The sequence below is a fragment of the Myotis lucifugus genome, unplaced genomic scaffold (assembly GCF_000147115.1).
Source record: "Myotis lucifugus unplaced genomic scaffold, Myoluc2.0 scaffold_256, whole genome shotgun sequence".
Classification (NCBI taxonomy): Eukaryota; Metazoa; Chordata; class Mammalia; order Chiroptera; family Vespertilionidae; genus Myotis; species Myotis lucifugus.
Window position 1 is genome coordinate 1,768,279 of NW_005871304.1, and position 21,660 is coordinate 1,789,938.

Consider the following 21,660-nt stretch of genomic DNA (forward strand, 5'->3'; position numbering starts at 1 on the left):
CCCCCCGTGGGGGGTGCGGAAAATCCCAAAGGTGGGCCTTCACCCGCCATTGAAATAGGGGGGGGGGGGGGGGGGGGGGCGTTATCAGTCTTTCCATTCATTTTATCACTTAGCACATTTACTCGCTCCGGGCGTTCACAGGGGCCTGAACATAGACTGCTGCTCACAACAGCTCTGCGAGGGAGGTACTCTTTACCCCCCTTGACAGATGGGGAAACTGAGGCACGGGGAGCCGAAGTAACATATCCTCGCCTGTAAGAAGTCCAGTCAGGATTCAAAGTCAGGAAGTCTGATTCCTGGATCTATGCTGCCAAGGGCTGCCTCTTATTCATTCATTCATTCATTCACTCACTCATTCATTCACTCACTCATTCATTCACTCATTCTTCACTCACACATCCACTCAAATAGACCATGGACCTCACTAGGCCTGCCCCTAAGGATGCAGATATGATAATTCTCTAGAACAGCTAGAACAGCCCCATTTACTGAGGAATCACCGAATAACAATGAGCATTGTCTCATTAGTCTTATCTCATATAATCCTCCCATTTAGTCTGGTGGAGATTATTGTCCCTGTTTTTTGGGGGTTTTTTAAAAATATATTTTATTGATTTTTTTTACAGAGAGGAAGGGAGAGGGATAGCGAGTTAGAAACATCAATGAGAGAGAAACATCGATCCACTGCCTCTTGCATACCCCCCACTGAGGATGTGCCCGCAACCAAGGCACATGCCCTTGACCGGAATCGAACCTGGGACCCTTTAGTCCCTAGGCCGATGCTCTATCCACTGAGCCAAACCGGTCAGGGCAATTGTCCCTGTTTAATGGATGGGGACACTGAGCCGGGGTCACTTTTTGTCACGCTGACTCTGAGCTCAGGACGCCCACAGACTCGGGGAGGAGACAAGTGCCACCTACTGTGTCCTCAAGACAAACTCCAGGGGTGCCGGGTGGACCCAGGAAACCTGGGGGGCATAGAGGGGCACCTGGAGCTTATCAGGGGAGAGATGAAAGCAGGTGCGAGCTGGCCTCAGAGCAGCCGGCGGTGCTGGGGCTTTGGAGGCCAGGAGCCCTGTGGCCACAGTCCCCACCCAGCCCACTTGCCTCACTCACCCTGCCAGCCCCTGGGCACTAGGATTGGAGGGTGCAGAATTCTGAGGTTTGTTTTTTTCTTCATAGGGAGGCTCCTCTGGCCGGGGCACAGCTCTGAGGGGTGGCTGTGATTCTGAACTTGTCGTCTTCCTTGACTGCTTCAAGAGCTATGAGGACCAGCGGGCTCTGCGGACAGAGATCCTCAAGGAGATGAGGGTGCTGCTGGGATCCTGGTGGCAGAAGCCGGTCCCTGGTCTGAGCCTTGAGTTCCTTAAACAGGACACGCCCGGGGCCCTCCAGTTCCGACTGGCATCCACAGACCTTGAAAACTGGATGGACGTTAGCTTGGTGCCCGCCTTTGACGCTCTGGGTGAGTGGGCAAGATGCCCTGGGGTTGGGGCAAGACCATTAGGAGTAAGTCAGAGCCAACAGTTCAAGTCCTGCCACCAACTTGCTGTGTGACCTGGGCCACCCTCTCTGGGCTTCTGTTTCTTTCTTTTCTTTTTTTAAGTATATTTTTAAAATTGGTTTCAGAGAGGAAGGGAGAGGGAGAGAGACAGAAACATTGATGATGAGAGAGAATCACTGATCGGCTGCACACCCCCCTACTGGGGATCAAGCCCACAACCCAGGCATGCGCCCTGACCATGAACGGAACCGTGACCTCCTGGTTCATAGGTCGATGCTCACCCACGGAGCCACGCTGGCTGGGCATGGGCTTCAGTGTCTTGACTAAACATACTGGGTTTGGACCAGACAAGGGCCAAGAAGGCCCATTCCTCCTGGATCTGTGGTCCTCGCTCCAACAACTGGGTAGAGTTTCCTTCAGCCACTGCCTCCTGCAGCGCAGCTCAGCCCTTCCATAGACACCCCGGAGGAGAAGGCAGGTGGGCACATGCCCGGCAGCAGGGGTCTGGGGACAAGGCCAGAATTCTGCAAAATCTCATCTTTTATCTTAAAAGCATCAATGGGATTCTTCACTCCCTTTTGTAATAAACCCACGCTTGATTTAATATAATAATATGCATCTGCGAAATGCAGATAGTAATTACAGGACAATAGTAATTTGTTCTGGAAAGACTTTATGCGTTAATATACGTAATGAACTCAGAGCAGTGCCTGGTACGTGATAGGGCTATATGAGTGCTTGCTATTCTTATTTCTATTCTTATTATTGTTTCTGTTATTATCATCATCATCTTCTTCTTCTTCTTTATTTACCATGATGCTCTGGGAGATAGCTGTCTTGAGTTTATCCAGGGTTCTGCTGACCTGGCGGACAGCCACACTCTCCCACACCTAAATACCCACCATCATAATAGCTACTCCTTATTAAATGCTTCACTATTCCAAGCACTTGACATGTTTTGTCTCATTCCTCCTCAAAACAAACCTATGAGGTCTGCACTGTCTCATCTTCCATTTTACCAGTGGGGACCCTAAGGCACAGAGACGTACAGTGACTCATCCGATGTCACACAGCAAGTAAATGACGTCAGGGACCTAGGAAGTTCTGGGGAGTGTTTACGTTTCCCGAGCCTGGCCCAGGAGATACTGTAGAGCTGGCTCTGCCTTCCCATCCTACCTCCAGCTGTATCGCTGAGTGTCTTTGTGCCTCAGTTTCGCCAGCTGTAAGAGAGGTGGAGAACTGCCGGCTTTGAGTGGGGATACAATGAGGGGGTTGGTGTGAAACTTTCAGCACAGTGCCGGGCCTGTGGTAAGTGCTCAAAACATATTAGCAATTACTGCTAAGGAATCAGAACCTCTTGCCTTGTATTTCTCCGGCATCATTTCCTCTTCGCAGGGCACCGATTAATTAAAGGCCTGTGCAGTGGTATTTTAGTATGGCCTGCGGGCAGCCGCGGGGAGGGAAGGATTGCCAGGTTACAGAACAGCCGACTCAGCAGGAAGCTTCTTCCCTACTAACCTGGGAATGAGGCTGCACTTCTTCCGACGACCTCTGGGGGCGCCTGGCCATTTGGGAGCAGGAACCCTCGCTTCTGGTCCAGAGCTTTCTTTTCCTCTCTGGCTCCCTGAGGCCTCCAGGCTCTCTTCCTCATCCTCCAGCGCCCATGCAAGCAAACCCCGCCCCTCAGATCCTCCTCACTCTCCCCCAGCGCCCCCAGCTGAGCCCACACCAGCACTGCCCTTCATCCCGGGTCCTCAGCTCCCTTCCTCACTCACAGGTCAGCTCAGCTCCAGTGTCAAACCCAAGCCCCAGGTCTACGCCGCCCTCCTCCAAAGCGGCTGCCAGAAGGGCGAGCACGCGGCCTGCTTCGCCGAGCTGCGGAGGAACTTCGTGAACACCCGGCCGACCAAGCTGAAGAACCTGATCCTGCTGGTGAAGCACTGGTACCGCCAGGTGAGGCCGGCAGGGCGGGTCCTGCGCCAGGCGTGTGCCTGACGGGACGTGTGCCTCCGTGATAGTGAGACTGTTTCCCTATGTCTAGCAGCCATTCGTGTTTCTCTTTCTGGGAATGGTCTGTTCATGTAATTTGCCCATTATTTTCTACAGGGTTAGCGGCCTTCTTGTTGTTGATTGGTTGGAGCTCTTTATATATTGTGGGTGCTGGTTTTTATTTCGCCAGCAGTGCAAATCTATTCTCCCCACCTGTGGCTTATACTTTCACTTTGTTTATAGATCTCTTGACACAGAAAATGTTTGTGTTTTAATGTAGTCAGGTGTGTTCACCCCTGTCTCATGGGAGGTGTGCTTTGTGTGTCTTGTTTAAGAAGCCTTTGCCTATTCTGACTTTCTAAAACTATTCTCCCATGTTCCTTCCCAAAAAACTATTTTAGCACTTTCTTTTTTAAAAAAAAAATATTTTTTTTTTATTGATTTTTTACAGAGAGGAAGGGAGAGAGATAGAGAGTTAGAAACATCGATCAGCTGCTTCCTGCACACCTCCCTACTGGGGATGTTCCCGCAACCCAGGTACATGCCCTTGACCGGAATCGAACCTGGGACCTTTCAATCCGCAGGCTGACGCTCTATCCACTGAGCCAAACCGGTTTTGGCAGCACTTCCTTTTCATATTTAGGCCTTTGAAACCGTCTGGGGCGTTTTATGAACGGTATGAAGTATGTGCAGTCTGTACACCTCCGACCGCAGCCACAGGAATGCCCTGAGCCTGCACTTGGTCCTCCTCCTCCTCACGCAGGCCTGGAAGGAGGAGATCCTGGAGGCCAGTTCCTGCTCAGCCAGGGACTCGCTGTGTTTTCCTGGGGGGATAGCCATCTCCGACCACCCGCTGGCCCCTCCCTGGCTACTCCCCCCTCCTGGGGGCTTGCAGCTCAGACCTCTCCCTCCCCCACCACAACAGGACCCAAGCACCTTGCTGACGCCCCAGCGATGAGGGAGGGTGGGCAACACCTGGCTGCTTTGGAAACAGGCTTAGCACACAGCACCTCGTCCCAGGCTCAGCCTGCTGGTGTGTCCACCCCGGAGACTGGGCGATCCTACAAAATTCTCCAGAGAGCTAGCTCCTCCTCCCTTCCTCCTGTGAGCCCTCCCGCCCCCCCCCCCCCACACACACACACGCCCTGTCCTCTTGCAGGTGTGCCCGAAGGCGGGGCGGAAGGAGATGCCCCCTGCCTACGCCCTGGAGCTGCTGACCATCTTCGCCTGGGAGCAGGGCTGTGGGAAGGAGGCCTTCAGCTTGGCCCAAGGCCTCCGCACCGTCCTGGGCCTGATCCAGCAGTACCAGCACCTGTGTGTTTTCTGGACCACCAACTACAGCTGCGAGGACCCTGCAGTGAAGAAGTTCTTGCAGCGCCAGCTTGAGGGACCCAGGTACCTCCTCGTACCCAGCACCCGCTCTCCTGTGCCTGTGCCTGTGCCTGGGGAGAGCATCAACAATGATAAAGCAGGTCATAGCTAACGAGAGTCAAAGCCAAGTGCTACCAGGGCACTTCCTCATACAGCGCCTTCAGCCCCAGGTGCAAAGTAGAATCACTTAAGGCAGTGGTTCTCAACCTTGGCTGCACATTAGAATCACCTGGGAATCTTTTTAAAATCCTGATTTCTGGGCCTCATCCTCCAGAAATTGTTTCTTTGTTACTAATGTCGTGGCCCCACCCATAATAAACAAGGTTGAGAACCACTGGCATAAGGGATGTTGTTTTTTTTAAAATATATTTTTATTGAGAGGGGAGGGGAGAGAGAGAGAGAGAGAGAGAGGCATCAATGATGAGAGAGAATCATTGATCGGCTGCCTCCTATATGCCCCACACTGGGGATCAAGCCGACAATCCAGGCCCTGATGAGGAATCGAACCATGACCTCCTGGTTCACAGGTTGATGCTCAACCACTGAGCCAGGCTGGCCGAGCGGGGTGGGGGGGGGGGAGTTAAAGCATACCACCGTTTTGTGTGTGAGCGTATAGCACATTCTGATGACTTGCTAAGAAGTGAGCTCACCTGGAACCCCCATTAGATCAAGGCAGAGTATCCCAGCACCCCAGGGGCTTCCCCTGTGCCCCTCCCCCAGGGAACCCCTTTCTGACTGTGATCATTACAGCATGGACTTGTGTGTGTGCCTTCTCTCTCCCAGAATTAAGTCTTTAAGATTCTCCGTACGGTTGCGTGTAGCTGTGGCTCCTTCTCCTCCATTGCTGGATAGCATTTCATTGTGTGAGTTTATCACAGTGTGTCTTCCATCCTGCTCATCACGCGTGTCTGGGCTGTTTCCACTCTCGGGCTCTGACGAAGAGGGCCGAGACGCACGGCCTCGTATGTCAGGGCAGACACTGGGTCCTGGTATCTTGTGATTCTAACGTGCAGGTGGGGTTGAGGCCGTAGTTCTCATTTAATCTCAGACCAGGCCCATCAGACCAGGCGCCGCTGTGATCCCCAGGTTGAAGATGAGGGAACCGAGGCCCAGAGAAGCCAGTCATCTGCCTCCGGTCACACAGCTGGAAAGCAGCAGAGCTGAGATCGGAACCAGGTCGGCCTGACTCCAGAGCCCCTGACTTCGGCCGTCTTGCTAACCAGAATCTTCTTGTCCCTGTGGATTTGCAGGCCCGTGATCCTGGACCCGGCTGACCCCACGTGGGACGTGGGGGACGGGGCAGCCTGGCGCTGGGACCTGCTGGCCGAAGAGGCAGAGTCCTGCTACGACTGCCCGTGTTTCCTGCAGGCGGCAGGGGGCGCTGTGCAGCCCTGGGAGGGGCCCGTGAGTGCGGGGGCTCCTGGGACGCTTGGCATTTACACCTAACTTGTGTGCGCAGTGCTTTCTGTGCTGGAGGCCGTGGGTGGGGAACGGAGCTGAAAAGTGGGGACTGCAGGCGTGTATTGTCTGCTTACCAAGTGTCCCAACTCAGGGGGACCCTTTTATTTTTTAATTAAATCTTCATTGTTGAAAGTATTACATATGTCCCCCTTTTTCCCCCACTGACCCCCTCTAGCCTGCCCTGGGGGGAGTTTTTTATAATGTGTCCCCTTCCTAAGGGCACCTCTTCTCATTTGCACAAGGCACCCTACGGGCTACCTCTCCCTTCCCCTCTCTGAGCCGCAGTCACCCTGACTGAGGTGGGGGCGGGGGCTGCCAAGAGAAGGAACTAGAACCCTGCGTGTGTAAGGCAGCTCCTTCCCCAACCTTCCAGGGCCTTCCACGCACTGGGCGCTCCAGTGTGGACCACCCCATCCTGCGAGACCCTGCCCAGAGGACCCCCATGGACGGTAGCAGTGCTGATGCTGGATGCTCCAGGGCAGGGGACAGGCGGCCCTTATGCCCAGCTCCCGGCCCCTCGGTGGACGGCATCGCCCCCTGTACACCGGAGGGGGTCCCGGGTCTGTCTCAGGTCCCCGCCAAGGAGCTGGACCGCTTCATCCAGGACCACCTCAAGCCGAGCCCCCAGTTCCAGAAGCAGGTGAGCAAGGCCGTCGATGGCATCCTGAGCCGCCTGCGGGAGAACTGTGTCCACAAGGCCTCGAGAGTTGGCAAGGTGAGCGGCAGGTGGAGACACCGAGGGGACCCGCTGGGGGGACCGCCGTGGAGATGGGAGGGAGTGACAGAGACACAGCTGAGGGCGGACAGAGGAAGTGGACGCCATGGAGGGCAGTTTGCTGGGGGAGGGATATATGCTAGTGTATAAGAGCCAGCTGCTTTTTTTTTAATGATAGTTTTTTTTTTAACCGCTATTACCATAATCAGATCACTTCCCTTCTCTGCACAAAACCCCCTCCAAGGTTTCAGAGAGGACAGGACAGTGGCCTCAGGCTTGGGGATCTGGCCCTGGTCTCTCTCTGCCCCTCACTTACTCCACGCTGGCCTCGTGGCTGCTTCTTGAGCTCCCCAGGCACACCTCCCCACAGCTGCTTTCTCTCTCTCGAATGTTCTTCCTCCATCCACTTGGCTCTCTCCCTCTCGTGTGTGTGTGTGTGTGTGTGTGTGTGTGTGTAATTGATTTCAGAGAGGAAGGGAGAGGAAGAGAGAAATAGAAACCTCAATGATAAAAGTCATTAATCAGCTGCCTCCTGCACACCCCACACTGGGGATCAAGCCTGAAATTCAGGCATGTGCCCTGACCAGAAATCAAACCGTGACCTCCTGGTTCATAGGTCGGCACTCAACCACTGAGCCACACCGGCCGGTCTCTTCCCTCCTTTAAGTCTGTGATCCAACCCCTTCTCAAGGAGCCTGGCTGCTCATGTTACAATTACAACCTCCACTCCCTGCCAGTCCCCTTATTGTTGGCCTCTACACCGCACTTAGGGCTTTTGGGGGGCTACTGTTTGCTGACTGTCCCTGCCTCCCCCTCCCTCTGCTCCTGGTACAAGTTCCAGGAAAACAAGTAATTTTATCCACTCGCATACCCATCTATGTAATTGCTCAATAAATATCTGTTGAATGCATGCACGCATGAATGAAGGATTGAAACAGGCCAAGTACATCTGCAGACCCTTCTGGGGCCAGGACCCCCATTTGCAACCTGTGATCCAGATGTGCAGTCAGTAGGTGCTGCAGATGTTTGGCTAAAATCTTTGACCGCTGCCCTCTCCACCCAACCGTCCCTGTTATCTGCTGCTGCACGTTGTCTGACTTTGCACAAGCTTCGTGGGCTGGAAGGCAGATGCCATCAGATATAGTCAGATGTAGCCTGACTCTGTGGGCCTCTGATGGTCAGAGGTCACAGCCTGCACCTGTCGTGGTGCCCCAAGAGCCAGCATCAGTGAGCGAGCAGTTCCAGGGCTGCCGATGGGGGGCTTAGGGGGTCCCAGTCTGACTTAAATAGAGTCTGAGAAGCTCTTTTCTCTGCAGGGGGGCTCATTCGGCCGGGGCACAGACCTCAAGGGTGGCTGTGATGCCGAACTCGTCATCTTCCTCAACTGCTTCGAGGACTACAAGGACCAGGGGCCCCGGCGGGCGGAGATCCTCGCTGATATGCGGGACCAGCTGGAATCCTGGTGGCGGGATCCGGTCCCCGGCCTGACCCTGAACTTTCCAGAGCAGACCATGACCGAGGCGTTGCGGTTCCAGCTGGTGTCCCCAGCCCTAGCAAGCTGGACGGACGTGAGCCTGCTGCCGGTCTTTGATGCCGTGGGTGAGGGGTGCCCGGCCTGTGCCTTGGGGGGGATCAGGGAACATCGCACGGGGCGCTTGCAGTCCTCTCTGTGACTCATCCCCCTACTTCATCCAGCATTGGCTCTACTCTGCGGTCCCTACAGTCATGGTCACCATCAACTCGTAACTATTTAGTGCTTTTAACTTTACAGAAGTTTTCATTATAAACTATTTCAAACACACAGAGAACTATAGACATCATATGACCGTGTACTCCAATTCCGATTTCACAAGTGCTAACAGTTAGTTCTCCATGTCTGCTTGGGATTATTTTTTTTTTTAAGAAATTACATGTAATTTCCTTTCTTTTTTTTTTTTTGTTAATCCTCACTTGAGGGTATTTTTTCCATTGATTTTTAGAGAGAATGGGAGGAAGGGGTTGGGAGAGGGGAGAGAAAGAGAAACATCAATGTGAGAGAGACACATCGATTGATTGCCTTTCGCAAGCGCCAGGGCAGGTGATCAGACCTGCAGCCCCAGGATGTGCCCTGGCCTGGGAATCGAATCCACCACCGGGAATTGCACCGTGACCTCCTGGTTCATAGGTCGCTGCTCAACCACTGAGCAACACCAGGCTCTTTTTCTATTTTTAATTGTAGTCAGAAAATATACCCCCAAAATATCAATTCTTTGGAATTTGTTAGCACTTCCTAAGTTTCCCATGACAGAACAGAATGCATGCTTCCCGTTGGTGAATGCGGGCTTCTGTACAGACCCTTTAGAGTTAGCTTATGATCTGTGTTCAGATCTGTGTTACTTATTTTTTCCTTATTTTGTCTATCAGTTCATGAATGGGCTCCCAGAATCTCCCGCTCTGAGTAGAGATTTGTCAGTTTCTCCTTGTAATTCTGGAAAGTTTTGAGTTTAATATTTTGAGGCTATGTTATTAAGGAACATGTAAGAATATAATTATATTTTATTGGATTGTTCCTTTTGTCATCAAGTAATAATCCTCATTATTTCTAAAATATATATATATTTGCCTTAAAGCCTTTGATCTGGCATTAATAGAGCCGCACTGGTCTTGGCAGTGTTTTCCTGAAATGCCTTTTTCCATTTTTGATTTGTAAGGATATGCCATTAGATTTTAATTGTACCTTTTATAAGTAACGTAAAACTAGAAGACAAAAAAGGAGCAAACATTAATAATATGATCATTTTGAGGGGGTTGGTAATAGATTAGAACAAACATACAAGACACTAACAATAAGAAAGATTATTTTCTTTGCTTTTGTTTTTATACCTGTGTAAATTAAAACCTCTGCACATAATTAGAAATATTTTCCCCCCTCACTCGTGCTTCTTAATTTCCAGTTCTTCCTCTGGATTCATTTCCTTCTCACAGAAATGCATCCTGTAGTTCTTTCTCAGAAGGGGTTTCTAAGTGATACATTTTCACAGACTTGGTCTAGAAAACCTTCTGTCTCACCTCCCTCTTGGAGGAAATGTTGGACATTTGTTCTTCTCAGTTTCTACTGTCTTCTGATCCGGATAGTTGATGAGAAGTCGGCTGTTTACTTCTTTGTTGGTGTGTGTGTGTGTGTGTGTGTGTGTTTCCTTTTTGGTAGCTTTTACGACTTTTCTTAGTCCATAGCATCCTTCAGTTTCTGATGTTTGCATATTGATTTCTTGTCAATCATATTCTTTGGAATTTGTTGTGCTGACTGAATCTGAGGACTCGGTTCTTCCTTTAGTTTGGGGAAAATGCCTCCCAGTAGCTCTTCAAACATCGCTTCTCCTGTGTCTTCTCCGTTCTCTACTTCGGGAACTCTATTCAGTGGTGTCTCTCTTCATCCTCCACATCCCATTGCTCCCATGTTCCCATCTCTCGGGGCTGCCTGCTGCTCCGTCGCTCACATATATCCTCCAGCAACTTCCTTCCGATGTGCCTGACCCGCTGCCTCAGCTTAACTTTTTAAAAGTCCCAGGGCCTTTGTCTCTCACTTCTGTAAGTTCTAGGAGTTCTGATTGTTATTCTGTGCTCTAGAGTGTGTGTCGTTGACCGCAATGTTATATATTTAACGTTTACATATTAGAGGCAGGTGAGCGGCTGGGTTGGGAAATGCCGCTGTCTTCCATGAGCAATGCATCCTCAGCATCTTTCAAACACCCACAGGGCAGCTCAGTGCCAGCACCAAACCGGACCCCAAGATCTACCAGACTCTCCTGGACAGCGGCTGCCAGGACGGGGAGCACAGGGCCTGCTTCGCAGAGCTGCGGAGGAACTTCGTGAACACCCGCCCAGCCAAGCTGAAGAACCTGATCCTGCTGGTGAAGCACTGGTACCGCCAGGTGAGGCCTCTCTACCCCCTTGCTCCTCCCAGAAAACCGCCGCTGTCATGGCAACTGCCTCTGCCAGTCAGCTCATCCCCAACACAACGCCCCTCCTTTGAGTTTTATTGGCCATTCCAACCAGAAGGACTGCCTCCTCCTTCTTCATTCCCTGGTAGCCTCCCCACCCCCCCCCGGCTGAGGGAGCATTTTCTCCATCAAGTCCCCAAATCCTCGTGTACCTTGTGATTGGCGTCCCCCGCCCTCTCTAGCCTTCTCTCCTCACACTGCTGATGCTTCCCCTGCTGTTTCTCACCTTCAAGCCTTTGCTTATGTTGTTCCTCCATCACCATCTCCTTTGCAAGCTCTGCTAACTCCTGAGCTTCCTTCAGAGCCCCCGCAGCAAATACCCTCTGAATGCCAGCTCACTTATTCAGCCAACATCTGCTGACCGCCCACCGTTGCTAACTGGTTATGGGTGTTGAAATGCCAAGATGACTGTGTCGCCGACCCCACTCCCGTTAGAAAGACGCTAGGCACAGACCAAGTCTGAGCTTCTCTGTGACCTTGGACAGGTCACTGCCCCCGCTCTGGACCTCAGTTTATTCACCTGTAAAATGGGAAGGGTGCGCCAGGCCAGCCCCAAGGTTCTATTCTTTGTGTTGTGTTGTGTTGTGTTGTGTTGTGTTGTGTTTTCTACATTCCCCGCCTTCTCCAAGGAGGGCCGTGCCCAGCGGACAGTAAGTGCTCACTCCGCTGACTCTTTGATTTGGGGGGAACATAGGTTGCTGCCGGGAACAAAGGAGAGCGGCCGGCCCGTGCCTCCCTGCCCCCAGCCTACGCCCTGGAGCTGCTGACCATCTTCGCCTGGGAGCAGGGCTGCGGGAAGGACCGCTTCAACACGGCCGAAGGCCTGAGGACCGTCCTGGGGCTTGTCCAGCAGCACCGGCAGCTCTGTGTCTTCTGGACGGTCAACTACAGCTCTGAGGACCCAGCTCTCAGAACGCACCTCCTCGGCCAGCTTCGGAAACCCAGGTGCACACCCACTACCTCCTCTCCCGCCCTATCGTCCTTCCCCCCACTGTCACCTGGAGTCACTGCATCCAGGAGGGGTCCAGGGTGGGGTTTGGGGGCCCCAGCCCCATCCTCGCTCTGCATCCTTCTAGACTCTTTGCTGAGGAAGCAATGGACACATGACCCCCAGAGGAAGCCAGGGCCACTTATGTTAATACAAGACAATCCCCGTCTCAGATTAAGGGGTCACCCAATAGCTTCCAGACCAAGGTGGCCAGGCAGGGACCCTGCCGTGCGTGGGCAAGATTGCACCAACCCTAAGGTGCTGACAGTCTTCTCGCTCTCCCCGCCCCCACACCCCTTCCCGAGGTCTCCCACCCCTTGCTCCTTCACGGATTCTCACCCGCCTGCCCACCCACTCTGCCCCAGACCCCTGATCCTGGACCCCGCCGACCCCACCTGGAACGTGGGCCTGGGCAGCTGGGAGCTGTTGGCCCAGGAAGCGGCCGCCCTGGAGACGCAGGCCTGCTTCATGAGCGCAGACGGGACGCCCGTGCAGCCCTGGGATGTGATGGTAAGAGGTGGGTCCCGGAGGGGGAAGACGCTGCTGGTGCCTGTCCCAGGGTCCCAGGTCCTCCTTCCCTGCCGGTGCCACATCCCCGGCTGCTAGGAGTGTTGGGAGCTGATGGCTTACAGCCAAGGCACCGGCCGTTCCATCCCAGCCAGTGCTTGAGTGACATGCGCATAAAAGGCCCGCCCAGTTGCAAGGCAGGACCAACTCAGTGATGCAATTGCTGCTCCAGAGCCCGCTCTGGCTTTGGGCGGGGGGAGGGGAAGCTTTCTCCAGCTGAGCCCCCCCCCCCCCACCTGCTCCTGCTCCCCTCGCTCCCCTTCTGCAAGCCCTGTCCCGGATAATCACATGCACAGGAATCCCCGCCTCAGCTCTGCTTCTGGGGAACCCCACCTACCACAATAGCCATGGGCAGCTCCCCAAAGGATAGAATTCCATCGCATTTGCTATTTTGCAGAATCTCATAACCAGTGCTTCACGATCCAGGCAATCCATCAGGCGTGGGCCTCGTTCTTGCCCCCATTTAGAGATGGGGAAGCCTGGCCAGTGTGGTTCAGTGGTTGAGCGTCGACTATGAACCAGGAGGTCACACTTCGATTCCCGGTCAGGGCACATGCCCGGGTTGTGGGCTTGATCCCCAGTGTGGGGCGTGCAGGAAGCAGCTGATCAATGATTCTCTCTCATCCTTGATGTCTCTCTCTCTCTTTCTCTCTCTCCCTTCCTCTCTGAAATTAGTAAAAAAATATTTTTTAAAAAGATGGAGAAACTGAGGCTGTGTGGTGGTGGTAGAACCAGAACTTGAACTCGGGTCCCTCTGATGCTGCGATCTGACAGCCAGTTCAGAAGAAAAAGAGCCATAGGAGATCATGGGAGTCTCGTTCTCACAGGAAGCTAAGGGGCGGGGCCTGGGCATTCGCAGGCAGTCCTTCTCCACCTGGTCCCACCTGTGTTCTCTGCAGCCCACGCTCCTGTACCAGACCCCAGCCAGGGACCTCGACAAGTTCATCAGTGACTTCCTCCAGCCCAACCGCCAGTTCCTGGCTCAGGTGAACAAGGCGGTTGACACCATCTGCTCCTTCCTGAGGGAAAACTGCTTCCAGAACTCTCCCATCAAAGTGCTCAAGGTGGTCAAGGTGAGCTCCAGAGAGCTGTGGGCCCAGGGCTGCAGGCCGGTGATCTCGTGTGGGCCCAGACCAGGCCTGACCCACTTCCGTGGGCTCTGCAGCAGCCAGCACAAGGCCAGACATAGAAGAGAAAGTGGAACAAGGTCACGGGTAGATGGCCCAGGGAGGGCCCATATAGGCCCAAGAGGTTCCTTTGGGTTGCTCATGGCAGCCAACTCCAGAGAAGCAACAAAGGAATGTATTGGCTGATGTGAATGGACGGCCTGGAATAGGCTGCCTTCAGGCACAGCTGGATCCAGGAGCCCATGCCGGATCGTCAGGGCTCAGCTTTTCTTCCTAGCTTTGGGCTCAGCCTGCTTCTGCTTAGATGGGGCCTGTCCATGGGATGGTCCTTGTCATCTCTTCTAAAAAGGGGAATTCTCTTTTCTCAAAAGTCAAAGAAATCTGGGAATTGAGTTTCATTGGCCTTGCGATGTGTCCCTTAACCAGTCACTAGGGCTGCGGAGTCACCGTGTGCTGGCTGGCCAAGCCTGGGTCACATGGTAGAGTCAGCCCTCCTGGGTGGGGTGGAAGAGCAGCAATTCCCCTGAAGAAAGCCCAGTGCTGATCCCAGCAGGAGGAAAGGGTGCTGGGGGTTGACAAAGAGTCACAGGATCTGCTCTATCAGATATGACCTCAGTTCAGTTCACAATTGGAGTCACCGGGAGACACAGGTCAACTCTGGAAAGAGCATCAGCATAGAGTCAGCCAGTGACAAGTCCTAGGCCTGGGGACTTGCTGTGTGACCCCAGGCAAATACCTCCCCCTCCCTGTTCCCTGCTTCCTCCTCCATAGCACCTGAGGACAGCAGCCCGACTCACTGGTTCTCAACTGTGGCTTCACTTAGAATCCCAGGGAGGCTTTTAAAATAGATCCTGATGCCTAAGACCCTCCCAGGGCAATGACATCACAGCCTCGGGGACGTAGGGACCAGGCCTGAGTCTTTTTAAAAGATCACCAGCCACAGGCCTGGAAAAAAAGAAGGAAAACTCACATCCCCCCCAGCCCCAAACATGACGCAGTGGAGAGTCTGCCTTAGTTGGAGGACGGCGCCTTACGTCTTGCACATCTCTCTTCCTCACAGCTGTGCCCTATATTAACCCCCATTAAAGATCTGAGACAGAGACGTTAGGTGACTTGCCCAAGGTCACACAGCAAGTTCCTAACTCAGAGTCCAGAGCCCATCGGCTCGGGCAGGAGGCCATGAATCAGGACTTGAGGGCTCCAGCCACCTGCCATGTCCTCCCCAGGGCGGCTCTTCCGGGAAGGGAACGGCGCTGCGAGGCCGCTCCGATGCCGACCTGGTGGTGTTCCTCAGCTGCTTCAGCCAGTTCGCCGAGCAAGGGAGCATGCGGGCCGAGGTCATCTCAGAGATCCGAGCCCAGCTGGAGGCGTGTAAGCAGGCACGGCAGTTCGAGGTGAAGTTCGACATCCCCAAGTGGGAGAATCCCCGCGTGCTGAGCTTCTCGCTGACGTCCCACACGATGCTGGACCAGAGCGTGGACTGCGATGTGCTGCCGGCCTTTGATGCCCTCGGTGAGGTGCCGGGCATGGTCCCGAGAAGGGAAAGGCGGAGGCGGCGCCGCCAGGGACGGTGGCAGAGGCTGGGCGCCTGCTCAGTCGTAGGCATTGTCGGTGTATATGTTTATCACCACTTCCCTGCAAAGGGTCTGGAGAAAAGGACCCTGAGCTGGCTTCTCGTTCCATCAGTTCCACCAGCATCTGGGTGACCTTGACGGGGGACTCCTCTACCTTGAGCCCCAGTGTCTTCGTGGAAGGGTCTCAGTGCATCCCCACCTTCGAATATGTGTGTGCCACCTCCCCCGCCTGCCACAGACCCATTCAATCGGTCCAATCCATAAGTGCACCTACTACGTGCCCAGCACACTTCCAGGCACAGAGGGGGGAAAATCCCCGAACAAAACAGATGCAAATCTCATTGTATCTATTCAGTTCAGAGTCTGGATAGCAGAGTTTGCAGAGTGAGACAATCCCCCCGACCCCATATCAATGTATCCGGTGTCTGCATTTTGCAAAACAAGTAGCAAGGGGGAGATTGGTCCAGAGATGTCTCTGAATCTGTCCAGTTCCTTAGTTCAGAGAGCGAGAGCTGGGATACCAGGGAACGCCTTCAAGTGCCCTGGGACCGGGGTGACACCAGCTCTCGCCTACACTTCCGTCACCTGCAGGGGCCTCTCCCTTGTTAGAGTCAGAGAGTCGGTGAGGAGAGGTTAGCCCTGACCGGAGCCTCCCTTCACGGTGGGTAAGCAGGTGGGGTGTGAGGGGCAGAAAAGGGAGTCCGATCCTCACCAGGGGTTCAGCTCTGGGCCACGCCGCATCTGTGTTCCCCCTCGATGAGGTGAGGGTCACCTTCTCCCCGTCTCCAGGCCAGCTGGCCCCTGGCTCCAGGCCCCCGCCTCAAGTCTACGTGGACCTCATCCGCAGCTACAACACCCCGGGCGAGTACTCCTCCTGCTTCACAGAGCTGCAGCGGGACTTCGTCATCGCTCGCCCCACCAAGCTCAAGAGTCTGATCCGACTGGTGAAGCACTGGTACCGGCAGGTTCGGCACACAGACGCGCCCCCCCCTCCCCGCCCCGCCCCCTCCCCATGGCCCTGGGCTCTGCCTCTGGAGCTCTTTCCTGGGAGGAGGCAGGCCCAGCCCTGGCCGGAACCCTGGGTCGGTGGAGGTTTTTCCTAGCGGCGGGGCCTCAGTTTTCTTACCTGTACAATGGGTCTGGCATTCCTATATCACAGGAGTTGATGGAACAGTGCAAGGCAAGGCATCTGGCATAGCAGGGGCTCTGTAAATGTTTGGGGAGGGTTTGCCGGCTCCTCTTCACTGCTGTATGGACTGCTACATCGTCTTTCTCCTCATTTCTTAGTGCAAGAAGATGCCCAAGGGGAAGGGCTCTCTGCCCCCCCAGCACGGGCTGGAACTCCTGACGGTGTATGCCTGGGAGCAGGGGGGGCAGGACCCCCAGTTCAACATGGCCGAGGGCTTTCGCACTGTCCTGGAGCTGGTCACCCAGTACCGCCAGCTCTGCGTCTACTGGACCGTCAACTACAGCCGTGAGGACCAGACCATCAGAGATTTCCTGGAGCAGCAGCTTCGCAAGCCCAGGTTCGGACCCACCCCCACGTCCCAGAGTCCGGGACCCAAGGCCACCTTTCTCCCCGCCTCCTGAGGGTGCAGAGCAGAGGCGGGAACCCACTTTCTAGGACTGAGCTCCTTTCCAGCCCTCCACGTGGGGAGACTCAGGTCTGCGGGTGAAATGCCAGACCCCACGTTAAATTTGAATTTCCGATAAACAATGAAGAACTTTTTAGTGTAAGAATAACCCATGTAGTCATTGGGATATACTTATGCTTAAGAAAACCAACACCCTTGCCTAGCAGAGAGGCTCAGTGGTTGAGCATTGACCTGTGAACCAAGAGGTCACGGTTCGATTCCCAGTTAGGGCACATGCCCGGGTTGTGGGCTCGATCCCCAGTGTGGGGGGTGCAGCAGGCAGCCGATCGATGATTCTCTCTCATCATTGATGTTTTGATTTCTCTCTCTCTCCCTCTCCCTTCCTCTCTGAGATCAATAAAAACATATTTAAAATTTTTATAAAACAAACAAACAAAAAATACACCAGATTCATTGTTTATCTGGAGCTCAAATTTAACTGGGCATCTTCTATATGTGTTTGCTAAATCTGGCCACCCTGCCTGTGAACCCCCAGGTAACATAAGCTGCCCCATCCTGTGGGGTTTTGCCCGCCTCTGAAATGCTACAGAGATAACAAAGACGCTTTCACAACTTGGTGATGTATTTCCAGTCCGTGGGTAATGGCTGCGGAGAGTGATGTGTTGATAAAGACCCTGAGGCTGTGAATGAGCTCCGCTGAAAAGGGTGACCTCCTCAGTTAGTGGCCACGGATGGGGGAGAGTGATGGAACCAGCGCTGTGGTTGAGTAACAATGCCTGCTTTCCATGCAGGTGGGGCACGCATGGCCTGAGCTCTGAGATTGATTAGTAATGTCTGTCCTGGATACAGAAGGCAGAAGGGGCTCGTGTGTAGCTTCTTCTCCAATCTGCCCTCAAGTGTGTGCCTGGAGCCCAGAGGAGTCTCTGGGCCCTGCCCCTGCCCCCTGCAAAGCGTTGGGTGAGGGGGAGAACAGTTCAAGCAATCCCGCAAGTAGATACCCAGATGTTGCCGGGAAGAGGACTGACCTTGGGTGGGAATTGCAGGCCCATCATCCTGGATCCGGCAGACCCGACAGGCAACCTGGGCCCCAATGCCCGCTGGGACCTGCTGGCCACGGAAGCCGCAGCCTGCATATCCTCCCTGTGCTGCATCGGCAGAGACGGCACCCCCATCCAGCCGTGGCCCGTGAGGGTGAGAGAGCTGGGGGACAGCAGGGAGCATCTTTGTTGGGGGGCAGTGTGGTCGGGGGAAGGGCATGATTCCCCCCAAAGGGGCAGGGCCCAGTCATGGCCCAGAGGTGCCCCCGCGCCTCCATGTCCTGTCCGTTCCCATTGTCTCTAGGAAGGTTAGAGGTAACAACATATTCTGTCATCTTTCCCAGGCCGCTGTGTGAAGCCCGGAAAATCAGTGGTCCTGCCAGAGGGACAGATGGACACCAGCCCTCCATGTGGGGAGACTCAGGGTCACATGCCAGATGTGTGTGTGTGTGTGTCTGTGTGTCTGTGTGCGTGCGCGCGTATTGAGAGAGAGAGAGAGAGAGATCCAGTCCAGCCTCCCAGCGGACATCCTTGCCTCCCTCTCAGCTCTCTTCCCCGCAGCCCACTCTGCTCACCCAGCCCATTGAATCCCCCCTTGTATCCAATGGGCACTGCCCTGCCTCCGCGGCCTACACGCTGGAGTCCAGCTTGCGTGGGTGGGCACCTCCCTGGGTTTCCAGCTTCCTCATCACCCTCGTGACCCTCTGGTCTCACTGCATCTGCCCCTGCGAGAATGTCCTCCTCCCCTCCCCGACATCTCTCTCCCCGTCCACACCAGCTCGCATCCTTCCTCCTGACACTCATCTCTGACCTCCCAGCGGCTGCTCCTCCTTCCCTCATCGAAGAACTTCTCACAGGGATGGTAGAGTTTTCATCTCATTTGTCGGCCACCCTCAGTTGGTTGTGGCTGTCCGGAGCCCTACGTGTTAAAGGATTTTGAAGAATGGATGCCTAGCCGCGAGGAGTGACCTAATCAATTAGTGATGTCTGCCCTGGATGCACTAGAGGAAAGTAGTGGCACGAGTGCCGTGATGGATTAGCAACGCCTGGCCTGCGTACAGGAAGAAGTGCTCAGAGACCTACAGTCTGTATGTGTCTCGGCTACTGAGAAGCTTTCTGAGCTCAGCTGCTAGAAGGACCGCATGCCGGGATCGGCTGCTTATGTCTGCCACAGACACAGACAGAGGGAGTGGGACGTGCATGCCATGCGGTCCCTGTCCTTGGACACTTCCCCGGATGCCTTTTCGTTGGAGGCCTCCTTTTGGTCCCGTTTCGCTCCTCCCCCCAGTTTGCACATCTTAATGTCATGCCATACTTCCTTTCTGGTTTTTTACCAAGTTCCTGTCTTTTTTCTGCCCTGCTACAATGCCACCAGGGGGATCCTCCATGCCCAGAGCCTACATGTGAGCCAGTGCCCTAGTGAGAGTGCCAGCCTGCCTCTGCCTCCAGAGCAAACCCACCCGGCGCATGCAGGGGGCACTCCTGACCTCCAGTGCGGTCACAGTGTCCCTCTCAGTCCAGGGCCAGCACGGAAAACAGAAAGCACTCCGGAATCGGAAGTGGGAAGGGATTCCGTCCAACCCTGGACCGGCGGAAGGAGGCTGGGGCCACCTGGGTGCTAGTTTCGTTATTGGATCACCGCGGCTGAATCAGAGGAAGCTGCTGCTGCTCTGCCCACCGCCTCTCCCCGACAAAGCTGGGGTCCAGACCAGGGACGTGGACTCCCACAATCACACACATCCCGCAGGACTGGGCCACCAGGGCTGCAGGGGGTGCTTCTGTGTCTCTCCTTTAAAATAAACAAAATTACGGCCTGGATCTGGCTACAGGGGGTCTGAGAAGTGAGCATCTGGCTGCCCACCCCGGGTAGCACGGGGAGGAGTGGAGGCCCAGGGCCGGGGCCAGCGTCCGGGACCGCATTCCCAGCACAGGCACCGTGAATGTCTATTGAGTGGGTGAGGGCGTGGTCCCTCCCAGAGGGGCGGCCCGGGAGGCGGAGAGGAAGCAGCCCGGTTCTTAGGGGATACAGATGGAAGGATCTCAGAGGGAAGGGTCTGGGTGATTATGATGTGTCCACGTAGAGTCATCGGTTGTAACAAATGCCCCACCTTGGTCGGGAGGCTGTGCATGTGTGGGGCAGGGAGACCATAGGACATCGCTGGGCCTTCTGCCCAATTTTGCTGTGAACCTAAATCTGCTCAAAAAACCAAAGATTTTAAACAAAAAAGAGCAAAGGGGCATAATATCTGCAACATGCTCTCAGATGGCTCCATAATGAGACTGCTGATAAGACGTGCATACAGAATAAGGGCAAATGTGAACTATTCCGGGTGAGGGCAGAAGAGGGAGTTCTTTGTACTCACCCCACACATTTTCTCAGTATTTCAAATTATTTCAGAATCAAATCTTTAAAAAATAAAAAAAAGCATGGACTTTGGAATCAGGTAGAGTGGGGTTAGAGCCCAGCCAGACAATCTACTAGCTGTGTGACCTTGGGCAAGTGTTTCCACCTCTCTGAGCCTCCACATTTTTACCTAAAAAGGGAGCCTTATCACCCCTGCCCAGCTGACCTCTAAGTGTTACAGTGAAAGTCAGACAAGGGCAAGGAAGGACCTTGAATGGACAGGTGTAATAGTCAAAGTTCTACGAGAAAAAAAAAGAACCAATAGGATAGACAGAGGTAGATCTAGAGATTTCTTTTAAGGAACTGGCTCGTGCTGTTGTGGAAGTTGTCAAGTCCAAATTCTGCAAGGAGGGCGGCCCAGGGAGGAGCTGAGGCAGCTCCAGGCTGAAGGCATCTGCTGGTGGGATCCCCCCCCCCCCCCGCTTCCTTGAGGGAAGTCAGTCTTTTTTACATACAGGCCCTCAACTGATTAGACGAGGCCCACCCACATACTAGAGAGTGGTCGGCTTTATTCAAAGTCCACTGGTCTAAATGTCAGTCTCATCTTTAAAGTACCTTCCCAGAAAGATCTAGAATAATGTTTGACCAAATATTTGGGTACCTTGGCCCAGCCAAGTCGACATATGAAATGAATCCTCATGGCAGAGAGGGACTGCCATGGGGGTGAAGAACCCACACCTTGGGGATGTTTGCTTCTGAGGCAGCCACTCGAGGCCTCTGGGAGTTTCGTTTTCATAGCTCCGGGCGGGAGTTGCACATCTGTCTCCCCTCCGACCCGTGTGCTTCTCTGAGCTTGTTCCCGTCCTTGCTGGGTGGGGGAAGTGGCTGATGAGGCCGTGCGGGTTTCCACGGATGCTGCGGAACTGGGCCCACGGACGCTCCCACCCACCGAGCACGCTGAGCCCAGCTCAGCCCTCGTCTCGCTGTGTGTCCCCCAGCAAGTCCGTCACCTCTGAGTCTCTCTCCTTGCCGCTCTCATGGAGTCTGACTTCTCAGGTCCCTGGGAACAGGAAGAAGGAGAAAGGGGCTTCAAGGAAGAACTCTGCCACTGAAAAATTTTATTTGCTTAGCAAACACTTCTATAGCAGTGGCGACCCGCCCGGCCCTGTGCTAAGCGCTTGGCAGGTACTATTTCATTCCTGCATTCGCCCAATAAGAGAGGCGCCACTGCTGTCCCCATTTCACAAAGAGGGAAGTCGAGGCCCAAAGAGGCAGGGGCGTGCTCAAGGGCGCAGGTCTAGCGCGCATCCAGCTCCAGCAGCTGCGCGTTTCTCCAGGAGGACGCCTCCCCGGGAGCAGCTGAGGGGCAGGTTGAGCTGAGGGGCGGGCAGAGCTCTGGATTGAGGAA

The 21,660-nt window shown here is 54.4% G+C and overlaps 1 protein-coding gene across 1 annotated transcript in view; it reads left to right on the forward strand.

The window, feature by feature from the left end:
• The window catches only part of OAS3 (2'-5'-oligoadenylate synthetase 3), a 23,423-nt gene extending 3,697 nt beyond the window's left edge, over positions 1 to 19,726 (forward strand). Inside the window, exons 2-16 of the mRNA XM_014464574.2 lie at positions 1,183 to 1,465; positions 3,282 to 3,457; positions 4,653 to 4,888; positions 6,115 to 6,268; positions 6,699 to 7,040; positions 8,357 to 8,639; positions 10,776 to 10,951; positions 11,715 to 11,965; positions 12,374 to 12,518; positions 13,475 to 13,648; positions 14,929 to 15,214; positions 16,066 to 16,241; positions 16,564 to 16,802; positions 17,915 to 18,062; positions 18,253 to 19,726. Of these exons, the coding sequence (XP_014320060.1) occupies positions 1,183 to 1,465; positions 3,282 to 3,457; positions 4,653 to 4,888; positions 6,115 to 6,268; positions 6,699 to 7,040; positions 8,357 to 8,639; positions 10,776 to 10,951; positions 11,715 to 11,965; positions 12,374 to 12,518; positions 13,475 to 13,648; positions 14,929 to 15,214; positions 16,066 to 16,241; positions 16,564 to 16,802; positions 17,915 to 18,062; positions 18,253 to 18,264 (3,081 nt within the window). The 3' untranslated portion in view covers positions 18,265 to 19,726. The remainder of the gene's footprint in view (positions 1 to 1,182; positions 1,466 to 3,281; positions 3,458 to 4,652; positions 4,889 to 6,114; positions 6,269 to 6,698; positions 7,041 to 8,356; positions 8,640 to 10,775; positions 10,952 to 11,714; positions 11,966 to 12,373; positions 12,519 to 13,474; positions 13,649 to 14,928; positions 15,215 to 16,065; positions 16,242 to 16,563; positions 16,803 to 17,914; positions 18,063 to 18,252) is intronic.
• The last annotated feature ends 1,934 nt before the right edge of the window (positions 19,727 to 21,660 follow it).